This window comes from Haemaphysalis longicornis, unplaced genomic scaffold (genome assembly GCF_048455015.1).
Source record: "Haemaphysalis longicornis isolate Haplotype H1 unplaced genomic scaffold, Haemaphysalis longicornis Haplotype H1 scaffold_9, whole genome shotgun sequence".
Taxonomy (NCBI): domain Eukaryota; kingdom Metazoa; phylum Arthropoda; class Arachnida; order Ixodida; family Ixodidae; genus Haemaphysalis; species Haemaphysalis longicornis.
Window position 1 is genome coordinate 262,601 of NW_027526460.1, and position 14,492 is coordinate 277,092.

Genomic DNA, 14,492 nt, shown 5'->3' on the forward strand with positions numbered 1-14,492 from the left:
AAGCAGCAGATGATATGTATTTATCACAGTGATGCGGCTCCTTCGCATACGATATTAGGTGTCACCGTTTCCTTAAATTGGGTGCGCTGCGAGAAGATATGGGGAGTCGACTCAAGCGAGCAAACAACCCCACCGAATCTACAGGGCACAGGTGACGAAGGGGGTGGCCGTCTGATGTGCGGCTTTCGCCGACCAGAGCGGTAAGAATGAGTCAGAGCCTTGAACAAACAACAAAAGAAAGACTTATATTTGTAAAGGCAAAAACACTATACAAGCATGAGGACATGTAACGTAAACAAGAGACAACTTAGATCGAATACAAAATGCGAGAAACGGTTCAAATACAAAAGGTACAACAGGGAGCTTTGACCAGGAATATTACAAAAAAGAAGAACTAACTAGAAGAAAGACAGTTCGAGGCATATGAGAGACAGAGTCCCACAATATTCACCGACCGGGCCGGATGATGCACCGCTGTCGGAGGCGATTCGGCTACCTGGGAAGCGTGGCTTCGTCGTAGGCCAGGCCGTCCGAGACGATCATGGTGATTCGAGGCCCGGGAGTACGTCGGAGTCCTCCAGGGTGTGGGTCGCCGATGGTGTGGTGCACAAACTGGCAGAAGCCATTGTCACATCACGACGTCCAACGTAGCTGGTTTGCTTAGGTGCGGCTTCTCTTTTTATAACTGTGCCGGCGCGAAGAGAGAGGGCACAACACACAATGGCCCCGCCGCCGCCGACCGAACAGCTTCCCTCTTTCTCCCTTCTGGAATCACCGGCGCGATTTAGCACTGGCAAGGCCACGCGTGCCCCCTCGAAAAAGCTCGAAGCTTCAGTGAAAGCTGAGCGGCGGAGCTTTTATTTGGGTATTTTTTTGCCGGCGAGTGGTCGTGTTATCGCCTCTTCATTCGAGAGAGTTGCAGCATTTTCTCGGGGCGAATAGCATCGAACTGAATGAATCGGACGACTTTAACAAGAATTAGGCGCTGTACAATAAAATGAAAAATAGGCGTCGTACGCTTGAGTTTGTGACATTAGGTAATAGCATTTTCAAACAATTCGTGATCACGGATGATTACAATTGATGCGGGAAGGCGATTCCATTTGATGCTCGTGCATGGCAGGAATCACATGCCGCAGCCATTTGTTCTGCATAATGGTACTTCAACCTTGCGATGATGGCCTAGACCAGGCAAAATATACTCTGGTGGGGCTACAAGTTCACTGTGCAAATGGGGATGGTGACATATTTTGTGGAAAAGACACAGTCGAAGAATTTTACGGCGAGATGCTAAAGATGGAAGATTCAGGCTAGATTTCATCGCTGTTATGCTGGTGGTGAGGTTACAGTTAGAAAGAATAAAACGGACAGAATTATTTTGAACCATTTCAACTGAGTGTATTAAATTGGTGTGCACAGGATCCCAAGCAGAGGCAGCGTATTCTAATTTAGGTCGAATCAGTGTTTTGTAGACGATGAGTTTTAAAGAAGAAGGAGCTTTAGCAAAGTTGCGACGCAAGTACCCAAGCATTGTTTGGTTTAGTAATTATTTGTTCAGTGTGGATTTCTAAGTTTAAATGGACCTTTCCGGAAAGTTGCGCGCCCCCAAACGGCAGCCGCAAAGCAGCCTGAGAACTGTGAGCGCTGCAGCAGCTGCCGCCGCTGCTGCCCCGGCCCCTCTTCATGTAGCTCTACTGTGCCAAACCGTGCCGTGCGCGACAGCGCCTGTGGAGGCAGCATTTGCTGACGGTGCAGCTTCGGCATTTAACATTGTGTGATGCATGCAGAACATCTGCTATCCTGGACAGCTGTTTTATTACCTGGCTTCTTTTTCAAACTTCAGCATTTTTACCACAGCCCGCATTTCTTCACTGCTGCATTTTGGGGAGTTGCAGTGTGTATCCAATCAATTCATGCTACTCTATGTCTGTATTTGTTTCAAGTACTGTTGCCTAAGAAGTGGCAAGTCTTATTGTGCAATCCCGAGCTCTTTTGCTGTTTTCGGCTGTGTGTAAATATGAAAATAGAAATGTTTACTTCCGTAAAAAAAAAAAAAAAAAAAAACGAGGCAGCTAGTATGGTATCATTACAATAAAAGACACGTACACTTTTATTCTAACCAATACCGACTAAAAGGTAAAACTGTGCAGAGGGCGCTAATACAAAACACGCATAGTTGACATTTTGCTTACTTATCGATTGAGAAGTAGTTCATGTGGGAAGTTGTTCAGGTCGCAACAAATTTTCCATATCTGGTTTGGCTTGTCAGCCATCGAATTTGGGAAAACATACCACAGTATCCTCAAGTTCTTCACTTCTCGAATAACTCACTCAATGTGCCCTCAGGTTGTCGATCCGCTGTGTGTGTGTTTCCTCCGCTACTGTCAGTTGACGCCGACCATTTAACATGGGGGGTCTGTTCAATTTAACGCCAAGTTCACGGAGCTCATCTTCAATCAAGAATCCTGGGTCAGCCATGACGAGCTGTCTCCTTTGTTTTCACACAGGAAGTACACCACACCTTAAAAGTGGGAAATAATAATTCCACAATGAGCGACCCAAAAGAAATAGCCGAAATGCTGAGCTCACAACAGCAGAAACCCCGTGCAGGAAACAAGCTGCAGGCAGTCGCTGTCGTTGGAAAAACGGCATCGTTGCCTGCTGGAGCGAAAGTATTGCTTTATCGCCCTGTTACACCCTTTGTGCTGAAATTCATTACAAAACGGGCGTTGATTACTCTGAGCTGACAGGGGTATCTCGACAGTGCTGAATATCACTAGTTCGTCTTGGATGCCTGTAAGTGGGACGGGCGCTTAGGAGGCGGCGCTTCGTTCAATTCGCGGCAGCTAGGAAACAAAACATATAAAAAGCATAATTTACGTACTAATGCCGGGGCTTGCCTGTCTTTACCGGAGGACACTCTCGGTGTGGAAAAATGCTCGCATACGGTCCATGTAACATTTGCGTCTGCTCGCGCTGCAATGGGCTCCACATACAGTCTACGCTCGTTACTGCGGATCCGGCAACAGCGGACTTTTGGTTACAACAGACCATTTCTGTTGGTTTGTCTGGTCCCCATGCATTTTAAATGGAGTCCACTCCGCTCATAACGGACCCGGCTATAGCAGACTATCGGACTAAATTTTAGGCAAAAATTGTTTCGACCAAATGTTTATAGCGGACTTCCGCAGGGCCAGCACCCGATATGCTCTTTCTTTGTTTAGTTTGGCAAGAAAGCTGTTATGTCTGGCAACATTGATGGCGGCCGGGTCGTTGGCGCAGCCAAGCCAAGCCAGGGCCAGTAGCTTCTTTTTTTGTGCGACCAGCAGTATGAGTGGTAGGGTAGCTGATTTCACTGTCGGATAAATTAAGCGTAATTAACGCTGTCGAACATGGGGAAAGACAGGCCGACATCACCAGAAGTACAGGCCTGTCTAAGCAGGCCGTCCACTCTACCGTCAGGAACAAGGCCGCTGCTGATAAACGTGACTCCGGTGAGATTGAAAACAGCGCTATTGAATACGCAAAGTGGGGCACCCCAAGCGCCCTCGCCAGTTTCTTTTTTATACAACTCGGGTTCAGTGGAGTTCGGTCTTTATTATTCCGACGCATGCATCGTTCCCATTCCTTCAGTGAAAAAGGTAAGAAATGCCTCAAGTTGGTTCCCATCCATTGTGTGCTATCGGTGTGCAAACTGGTCTCTTTTGATTTCCCAGCTTTCATAACAGCTGTTGCAGTGACTAGATTAAAATCGTTAAAAATGTGCAAGCTGCCTTGGGGGAACGTCAGGCAGCGATCCGATTTGTTTAGCGAATGGTTTCAGGAAAACCTACCTCGTCGTGAAGGGATTTAAAAGAGCCTAGCTAATCTTGATGGCCATGACTGGTGTTTTATAGCTGGTTAATAATTGCGCCTAGTTAAATTCTTCCTTTATTTGCGCAGCTTATCATGCGTCTTTACGTGCTTGACCGCATGCGCTAGGTCTTTTCCAAGTGCCGGTGCTAAGCTTCGGAACGGTGCTTACGCGATTCTTTGCCCTCGCATTAACACTCCGCAGAGGTGCTGCGGGCATGTAGAAAGAACAAAGTGTATGTACTATGTATATGCAATATCGGTCAAAGTACCCACAAAGTACCCCCCCTGTCGGATACTGCATACTTCGGCTACAGCGGACGTTTTTTTCCGGATTAAGACGGTCCGTTATAACGGGCATAGACTGTACCCTGTGATTCTCGGACGGCTCCCACAAAGCGAATTGGCCATCACGACCCTGGCGATTTATCCGGCGAACCCATTCGTTTTAAAGAGTCGTCCTTCGGAAACTTGTGCCATGAAACATGGCGGTCTTGTAGTGTATTGTTGTACCAACCGAACACACAATTAGTTTGTCCACCTCCTGCAGCTTCCTTGGCGCCATATCATCAGTATCGCGTAAACTACAAACGCTAAGGCAAGTCGTAAACGAGTGTAGCTTTACACACACGGAAATGCGTCACGAATAACGTGAGCACACGATATGGGATTCTTCGTTTTTTCACTCGGCTCCCGGGGGCTGGCGGAAGCAAAAGCTGGTTATTTGTGTTTTTATCGGTTAGCTCAAGCGTCATATTTGTTTTCTATTTCCTCGTGTTGAGGAATTTCTCTTTTCCCGCGGGCAGCCAGAAGCGCGAAGACGCTTTTCAACTAGCAGCAGCTGGTTCCACACTGCAAGCTAGCAGACGACAAAAGGTTCTCATGCAGTGCAGGCAGTTTCAGAAGGATGCGGAGTTTATTTCTTATTAAGGGTTCCATGATTTAAAGATGCTTTAATTGATGCGCAACATAATTTCGCAAGCACAGCGTTTCACTCTACTTTGTCCTTTGACGAGCTCACTCGGCGCACGTGGAGCGCGGTGCGGCCACTCCGTCGCCGCTCGCACCGCGCACGCACGCAGTTCCCATGACGCCTTGCGCGGGCCCGCCAGGAGAAGGAGTGGCGCTGCAGTTTCTGGGAAGGTCTATTACCGGTTATATGCAAGCCTAGGTATTTATAGCTAGAAACAGTATCCAATGCAAGATTACTGAGACAGTAGGTGAAGGTGGATTAGTTGTTCTAGACACTCTCATAACTCTACACTTGCTCACGTTGAGTTGCATTAACCATTTTTGACACCAACAGCAGTAAGGTCAGTTTGAAGAGCAGTTACGTCGGAATCCACCGAATATTGCACAGTCGTGAGAAATAAGTGTACATGAGAAGAAAGGCACGCAGGTACTTGCTCGCACGATATCAAAAAGCAGCTTTGGTTAGGCAGCGCCTAGGCCATCGTATCGCTCTTTTTGAAGGGAACAAACTGCGCACGGGTGGAAGCCGATTACCAACTATTTTTACTAGTACGTCATTACGAGCAAACATGCAGCTTTGTGAGCATCGGACCAGTATTTTCCACGTTGCTGCTCATCGAGGATCAAATTGCAAAATTGGCCTCAAAGCATATGCCATCTCCCCAGTTAGATGATGCACTTTATAAAACGCGAAAAAAGTTACCTATCTAGCGCTGTTTTCTACTTTCACCAGCTAAATGTGCAGTTGATAACATTTTACTTTCAAGTAAACTGAGTGTGACGCTCCACAAAAGTAAATACTTAATTTCTCAGTTGAAAAATAAGTATTTTATTGTTTAGCAGAGGAGCAGTTTGGTTAGCTTTTGCACTTCGCGAAGACGACGGCCGATCTTTGTGCGGACATGTATTTGTTGTCGCAAGCAAGGCTGATTTTCGTTGATGGAGTGAGTGAGGCGAAAGTTGCAAAAATGTTTATTCCCACACGTAGAACAACTTTGGTTAGGTCGCCAAAATTTTGGAGAGGTCTAAGGGGTGGAGGTGGTGCTGGGCCAACCCAAAAACGGCAAATACTGGATGAGGAAGTGCAAGCGATCAAGAACTTATAAAAGATCCTGTAAGGGTTCCAGGCACCAGCGACGCTGTAAAGTCGAACGCGTGGGAAGCGGCGGTTCCGAGAAGTGGGAATGAATGACTTTATGGCAGCCAGCTCGTTAAGAGCAAGCGATCTCTGGGTCATGCCGCTCGCGGGAGGACACATTGTCTGGGGTCGCAGCTGCGCTGTCGCGTTGTTTTGGCCGGAGTGCGTGGTGTAGCCATGGGAAAACATTGGTAGCCTGGCGACTCAAATGGCATCCCGGGGGCATGGCGGCCGCTGGCTCGGGGCCCACCGCAGTTTCCATTAGCAGGATGTAGAACCATTTGGTCCGTCGAGCGGCTGGAGACGGGGAGCGTGGAGCTGTCAACTGTGGTTAGACAGTGGCCGATTTACGGCGATAGCTTTCCTTTTGTTGGCCAGTGCGCGCACGGAGTGGAGGCGTGCGAGGGAGCGCGCATTGCGGCCCGGGATGGGCGCGGCAGAGGCGACGCCTGAGCCGGCCGCCGTGTCCTTTTGTCCCTACGCGCTGTTTGTGGCCCACGATCCAATTAACGGGGCATCGCCTGTCAATGGCGGAGAATCTTGGGGACGCGCCGGGTCGTTAAGACGGATGTTTATGGGTTTCAGCTGGCTTAAGTAGCTGTCCTGTCTCGGACGAGATGCGTGGGAACAGGCGATGCAGACCGCGTTCGTGGAAGCGTGTCCCTGGCGCGCCGCGCTTGCACGTGTTTTCGCGGGTTTTTGAGTGTTTATCGTGTTTGTTTGGTTTGCTTTTGATCCTTTCCTTTTTTTCTGGAGAGAGAGAGAGTGACCAGTGTTTGAGGGTTACGGGGGCATTGCCCACCGTGGTTTAGGCCCGGATTTACTAATCCATCCTATCAGGTGCCCAGGAGATACCGATTGGCCTGTGTATCGGGGGTGGGGCCTAAGTAACCCATTAAAACCAGGAGACACGAGGTCTCGGGGTCGAATCCTCAAGGTTTAATGTGCTATGCACGGCCAGCGTATTGCCGGGCTAGCCAGGTTCGGCTAGAGAGGATCTCACCACTTGGGTAGTCTTAGGTCAGGGTCCGTCGCCGACGGGGGTGCCGTGTGCACAAAGTCTTAGCTGACCTAGGAACCCACTTTATTTCTTACTCTGTCTACTTCAGTCTGTAAATATCCTGTATATGTCTTCCGTGTAAATAGACAGTTTTAAAACCCTCAACAACTCTCATCGTCATCGTGTCATCAGTGCCGTCACCATCAGGCACCAACGCAGATCATCATCATCATCATCAACAAAGAACTACAACGAACAATCATTTACTGATCCTTTTCCTTCCCTGAAGGATATAACAGGAATGTATAACAGGCAAGTGCACGTTGTGCGCTAGTTTTTGGAGCAAAAATATTATTTCAAGTTAAGGGGGGACGTGGCTTTCAAAATCAACTTTTTTATTTCTTAGTGGATTTTGATGAAAATTGGCACAGCAACTGGAAATGCTTCTGTGATAACACCATAAAAATTTCAAGGTAATATTTTGATAACTTTTTTATTTAATAAATTTTATTTCTGTTCCGCTTGTACCGAGCTTGAGCGACTTATAAAACATGATATAAAACTTGTTCGCAGTGCTTTACATTCCCAAATGAATGGACGAGGTCGTGACAGTTCTAGAATTTTTTTTTACAACACAATGTTTTTTAGTTTTCATTTTTTTAGAGGTTAATGTGCAACAGGCATGTCGACTGTGAACGACTATTTGAATAAAAAAATCACAAAAAGAAATCTGAAAAACCAAGAGTGTCACGACCTGAACTGTTCATCAAGGAATGTAATGCAAGAAACGGAATCAAAATAGACCCAGCAGTCATGAAGAAATCCCTGGAACAAGCGACACAGGTGGCAAACAAAACTGTTTTGAGAAAACGGCTTCCGAAGTTGCAACATAGGTTTCACTCGTCAAAAGTCGTCACGGTTGTAGCCTTTCATGCCCTTTTGAACATGGGGCTTCTCGAAGGCCTTGCCTTGAAATTGGAGTGCCTTTTACAGCCTTTCTCTTTCCACAAAACATAATTTTCAGCTCCTCCGTGAAGAGTACATAGCCCAGTTAGCAGACCAAACAGAGGGGGAGATGGCTTTTAATGGGCTTTCAATGCAAAGTAGGTTAGCTGGTTGGCTGTATCGCACTGGACAACTTTCCTTTGCAGTGTTGTCCCCATGGCAACAAGTGAAGCATTTTTTCACTTAAGGGGGCAGTTGGGTCTTAGGGGCCGAAAAATGGTAAAAAAAAAAGTGTTTTCAGAAAAATTGCATTTTCAGCCTCCACAGCCTTTTTTCTATCAGTCTGTAAATTTCCTCATCAAAAGGCACCATATTTTGTTGTTATTATATTATAATAGCATTTTAAAGTGCACTGTTCAGCTCAGCTAGCGCAGAATTCGATGGTGAAATGGCACTTTTCTTGCAATGCAAAGCTAGCATTTCGTCCTCAGATATCTTGGCACCCAGAGCAGGTACAAGTGTAATTCTTTTTGCTTCTGATACCGAAATGTGTGGAGAATACAATGTTGGAAACAAATTTTTCAAATGGAGGCCTTGGAAAATGATTATTGTGTTCAATTAGAACCACCTGCGAGCCATTTCTGGCAGAGCGCGGGAGAAGTGAAGTTCCCTGTGTTGTAAAACGACCAAAAATAGCTGAATCAAAAAAGTTCTTCCTATGTTGTATTCTTTAGTCATTTGTCTGCCTAGCCATGTTGTAATTGCCATTCTGTATGGAGTGGTTATTTAGTAACTGTGACCCAAAATAATGGTAATTAATTATTAATTAACTCAAAATATAATCAACTTACAAAAAATCTAATGGTAGATTTGAAACCAGCACAAAAAACTCTATAATGCAGTGCAGTGTTACTAAAATTGGTTGGTAATTAAAAAATAGCTCTAAGACCAGTCTGCCCCCTTAAATTTGAAAATTTCGGGCTTTTTTTATGTTTTATTACTTTGCCTGGTGCAGCAACTTAGTACTCGTACGTGCAGGTGTTCATTGCCAAAAGTTTGCATACCATAAGGATGCAAATGAGCTACTTTGAAGCTTGGTATAATATTGTACATAACTCCAACTTTGATGGAAGGGTTTTCTTTTTTCACTACTTTTGACGTTCAAGGCATCCAATATTTCTCGCAGCACAGTCAGTATGCCCTAAGCCATAGATTATATGCATTGGTATCAATAATTTCTTTAAAAAAATCACTGTTAAATGCTGCGACAGTAAGGTAAATTTTTAATGCAGAGAGCATTTTATTCCTATATTCTTAAAACTCAAACCTGTTTGCATATTTATTAGAAGTGCACGGGAAATGTTGCGCAAGAAAGGCGATATGGCTCGCGCGCATCGCAGCGCACGCTTACCGCGACATATCGTACTTTGATTACCCCTGATATGGCTTGTCAGGTCGCTTTTAAGATTAAATCTAACGTCGCAGGCAATAATTACAACTACTGGCGTTCAATAGTAACCGGTTGCGCAGACATGTGATGCTGCAATGCGCGTCGGCTATGCCGTACGGCCGCAGCGTATGACGCGTCGACCGTTTCTTTCTCAAGGCTAGCGAGCCCACAATCAAAACACAGCAATAACTAAGCGTGTAAGCATCGCAAATCCGACTAAAAGTTCGCTTCACGAACCGCTACCGCAAGCGCGCACACCGCGTCACCCTCCGGGGTCTGGCGACGGTAGAGTCACGCGCACCATGAAGCGTTCGATGACTTCCGCCTTGCGAGCCACACAACTTCCCGTAATCTGGCTCGTGATCTCAGGCCTTCCCATCGCGATAACGTCCCTGTTTATTACCACAGACTGAACAGAACTTGGCCGAACGAAGCAGCGAAAATGAACTCAAACCGCCCATGCTACGCCGTTCAGGCGGCCGCCATCTTGCATTGCGCCGCGACACCCAATCAGGAGGGTCGTCTTAGCCCGCCCCGACCGGAGGACGAATAGCGCTTCAGCATCTATTTCTAGCTTCGTTTGTGCGTCGTTTCTTTTCTACCGTCCGTGCGTTTGTGAATGAACGAAGATAAAAGAGACGAGCGGAACCGGAAAGACGAACGCTCGGCCGATCTAACGATATTAAAATGGCCGCGCCCGGTGGCACCGTTGCGGAGATACAGCGCTCCGAAAATTGCCGTTTTTTCGCCCTTTTGCGCTGATAGTTTGTCACCGCGCCTGGCAAAACTATTTTTTATGCCACTTTGCGATGCTTTTCAGCGGAAAAACTTTGCAGACGAGACGCACAGAATAGAAAACATAGAAGCCGAATATGTGGCTTTCAAAAAACCATGTTTTGGTCATTTTTCTGAAGTTGAAAGCCGCGTCCCCCCTTAAAAAAGTTTTGCCAACTCCAGAACCATCACAAGCGCGCATATAGTCTGTAGGCTTCCAATCGCTTTTACTGCATTGAAAAAAGAAAAGAAAAGGTGGCTATTGCTAACTATGCGGCTAGTTAAAAATATCTGATACCGACGGTGGTACAGTACGTTGGTGTAGCCGAGAAACCCCTGGCAGCGAATGCATCCCTGTGCCCAGCAGAGCGCCATGCAAGTTGCCAGAGACGCGCGAGCTCCCCTGGACAGGTTCCTCTTGTCCGTCACAGGCCACTCGGTACTCGCTTCCCCCACTACCTCCACAGTCACCGCCATGGGAATGCATTTCCCAGACAGATGCAAAGCCGCTACCACGGAACATGGGAAATGATCAAGAAGCCAGAAGACTGGCACACGCAAAATGTCGCGGGAAGTGGCTTCACTGTCTCAAGGAACACTCCTCCGGAGGCGAATAAAGTCGCTTCTTCTACGCCGATGTGGCATGTACCATGCACCTTCCCAACTTCGCCACAGCGTGGGTTAATGATTACGGCACATCACAAGGACGCAAACTTCACATCACGAAAGAACCGGGACACAGCACCGGGCAGAACTTCACGCCATATTGGATTTAATCAAGCACCTGAGCTTTCAGCGCAGTTCAGAAGACCGTGGTCTGAAGCACACCTATCATGTCTTTACGGACTCACAGGAAGCGTACAGGGCCCATGACGACGCTCGGCACACGTCCACCGTAGTCAGCCACCTTTGTCAGTACATCAGCGGGCTCCGCACCCTGGGCCACGACTTCACAGTTCACTGGATACCTGGCCACTCAGGCATACCGGGTAACAAAAAGGCAAACCGACTAGGCGCGCTCTACTCCAACCTAGTTCAGAGGATGACATCGAGCACGAAACAGAGACACCAGCAACAAGTTACGACCCAAGAGAAACCACCGCCGGGAATACTTAGCGAGCGCCTACAACCCCTCGGGCAGCCCTCTTCTTCCTGGCCATGTCTTTAGTCACTATGCGCCAAGTCCAGCGTGGCACACTCGGAACCCCCTTTCTGCTGCCGCGTTTCCGCAGACCCCACAACGCAGGTTCATCCCTTCACAGCTTGGGCTCGCGTGACCTATGCCCAGTTCGAGCGGACCTGGAGCACCTGCTTTGGGCCTGTCCGCTCTACTCGCTGCCCCGGACTCGAGCCCTGGCCACTCGGCCTGAGCGCCCTGCGAGCTTGGGCCCGGCAAGACTCATCTGCCCCAACTGCGACTGCCATCGAGCTCTGGCGGGCGCTAAACGAGTTCCTTCTGGATCCAGCTGCTCCGCCTCCTCGCGCCCGAGGGGCACACCGGAAGACCTCCGCAATGGACAATGGTGCCGTGGGCCTCCGATCCGTAACTGCCCAGGACCTCGTTTCTTCCTTTTTGATCCCCTTAAGGGTTTTCTTTTTCCCCTCTTCCTTTTTCCTTTCACAGCAGCCCCCCAGGGGCAATTCAAGAGGAATAACGACGTGAAACAACAATCACAACAACTGCCAGGGGCAAACGTCGTCTGCTCGGAGCTACTTTCAACAATGGTACCTAGTGTGTGCTGCGTTTACGAGGCTTAGGACTTCGCCATAGTGATTGCAAGAGCATGAACTACTTACAGCTGAACCTCGTTATAAGAGACACTGATGTAAGAGACAAATGGGTATAAGAGACACTATTCACCCACATGGTTGGCTGCCCTATCTTTCCCATTAAATCGACCTCTTTTATAACAGACATTGGATGTAGAAGATTGGTTATAAGGGACAAGTCATCCTTGAAGTTTAATCAATACTCTCGCTTCTAACAGACATTTTAACTTCAGATGCAGTGCCACCAGTCACTAATTGCAGTTGCTTCCATTGTGGAAACACAGGTGGACAACAGACAGGTGCAGTCGCTATTTATTTTAACTTCAGCAAACACAAAGTGGTTCAGTCAGCTATGAAATGACAATGAGAAGACCTGCCAATGGAAATGCAACTGACAGAAGTAGCTGAAGCTTACTGCCATTCATTGGATGGAGCGCGATCACACATGCGGGCTCTCCTACTCACGTAGCTCCCAATCAGAAGCACTGCAGACGTTGAGCCCTGCAAGCGTAATGAATAGCCTGAGCACACAGTGGAAGAAGCTGTGCGCTCTGGCTATTCATCAGGCTTGTTAACTCAACACCTATGATTCATCTTCCAGAAACAAGGAAAGGAAAAAAAGCTTGTAGAATCGGTTGTAAAAAACAGTGTAAATACAGTCATGAAGCAAACAAAGTTTCATAAATTCTGGGACCAAACAATAATTAGAATGAATCTTTTGAAACATGCTGTAGCATTCTTTTGAGCTTATTGTAGTAATACAAGTGCCCACATTGAACTAGGGTCTGATTAGTAAGTGAAAACATGGTACCCTGTTTATAAGAGACATCTCGTATAAGAGACAGAAACTGCTCCCCGGTACGTGTCTCTTATAAAGGGGTTCAACTGTATTTGGATCAAATATGTGCAAAGAAAAACTTGAGTGCAGTTGGCCTTCAACAAGTGCTGCACATCCAACTGCCTAGACTGCACTGAGGACGACTTGCTGCGTGGGCGACAGCCAGCCAGAAGCAGTCCGGCTTCTGATGTCCTTAAACAAGTAATCTGAGAAGAAACAAGTTATAGCCTTAATAAAACAATGTGTACCTATTCTTTTTTTGCATTTTTCGGCTACAAGCTAAGAGGGTTGACATATATTCCTCATTAAGGCTCAATTTCGGCAGTTACAGAGCAATTTTGGAACCCCAACAGGTGATACAAATCATCGGGGCTCCTAAATTAAAATTTGAGAACAATTACAGTGTGAAGAAATCGGCGCATGTTTTCAGAGCTGGGTAGCTTTCTCAGCGTAAAGAAAAAGACAGGGAATGTGTAACAGGCTTCTGCAGGTGCAAGGAGATGAAACAAGCATATACTTTCTTTGTGTAATTTTGCAAAGTTCTTTTTGATAATACAAATAATTTGCAGTACCCAAAGAGATTTGTATCACCAAGGTCCTCACGTAACTGCACAACACAACGGTGCACTGTTTCGTAATATGCTGCGCTAATTTAGGCGACAAAAAAAGTGTACCTCCCAGGGGTGCCGGGGCTGTTGCGTCGTCTCGATCAGTGTCGGGATGCTTGAAGAGACTGGACGCTTGCAGCTGGAACTGCAAGGCAGACGTGCACTGGCTTGGCCTTACAGCCGCTTAATCAAGCAGCACTGCATGCGGGCGAGATCACGCCTAACCCTTTCCGGCCCAACAAAAATATTTAGAAAAAATGGCCACAAGTAATTAAATTTTGTGTATTTACCCCTTACTAATGATGCTTCGACAAGTTAAAATGGAAATCTCAGAGTATTTCATACAGAAAACAAACCCACACATATGTGTGGGCTGGGCTTCTATTCGTATGATCCGCACTTAGTAAGAATACCTTAAAAACGGCATCAGGCGCAGAAAAACTGCATTTTTACGTATTATTTATAAGTTTCATATTGTTTTCAGGAGTACTTGCATTATAAATAGGATTTTGTGAAAATAAATAACAATGATGTTTTAATTAATGTAATTAATAATTATAATTAATAATAATATCACAAGTAATTACGGAACTATTTCAAGGTTAAGGCGCCAGAAAACATTACCAACGAGCCAGCACAAAACCGCAAATAATTGAGACACCAAGAAAAAATTATTTATCGCTAGCGCTGCAGTGCACGAGCCCGCCAGCCTATTCGCCCCGAGCGCGAACACAGTCGGCCCCTGGCGGCGGCGGGACGAACCGCTCCTAGTGTGGATGGCGCTCTCGCGTCGTCTGCTTTTTCACGTTGCGTGCGGCGCAAGACGCGTGCTGCACACGACAAAACAACCAATATCTGTGCTCGTTTGGCAGTACACAATGACATAGTTATCTCTGCTTGCGCATTTCCTCTAGAAACGCAATAATCAGCGGCCGTTGCGGGTTAATGCACTGGTTTAATTCCACAAAACACCTTCGCCCTGGTCACCGCTTGAGTGTGAAACGTGTTAAAAACATTGCTTCCACACATTGCACTTTTCTTATTGTTGAGGGCAGTCGTCTGCCGTTTCGGGAACGTTGAAGGGTGCTTTTTGAAGGTGGCGTGGTGATTATTTAAAGGATAAAAGTTTAGTACGCGAAACGGGT

At 46.9% G+C, this 14,492-nt stretch overlaps 1 protein-coding gene across 4 annotated transcripts in view; it reads right to left on the reverse strand.

Moving 5' to 3' along the window:
* Muskelin (muskelin 1) overlaps positions 1-14,492 on the reverse strand; it is an 84,568-nt gene that overhangs the window by 13,198 nt on the left and 56,878 nt on the right. For all 4 annotated transcript variants that reach the window (XM_077682590.1, XM_077682589.1, XM_077682588.1 and 1 more), the window contains exon 19: positions 13,414-13,492. In XM_077682590.1, the coding sequence (XP_077538716.1) occupies positions 13,414-13,492 (79 nt within the window). The remainder of the gene's footprint in view (positions 1-13,413; positions 13,493-14,492) is intronic.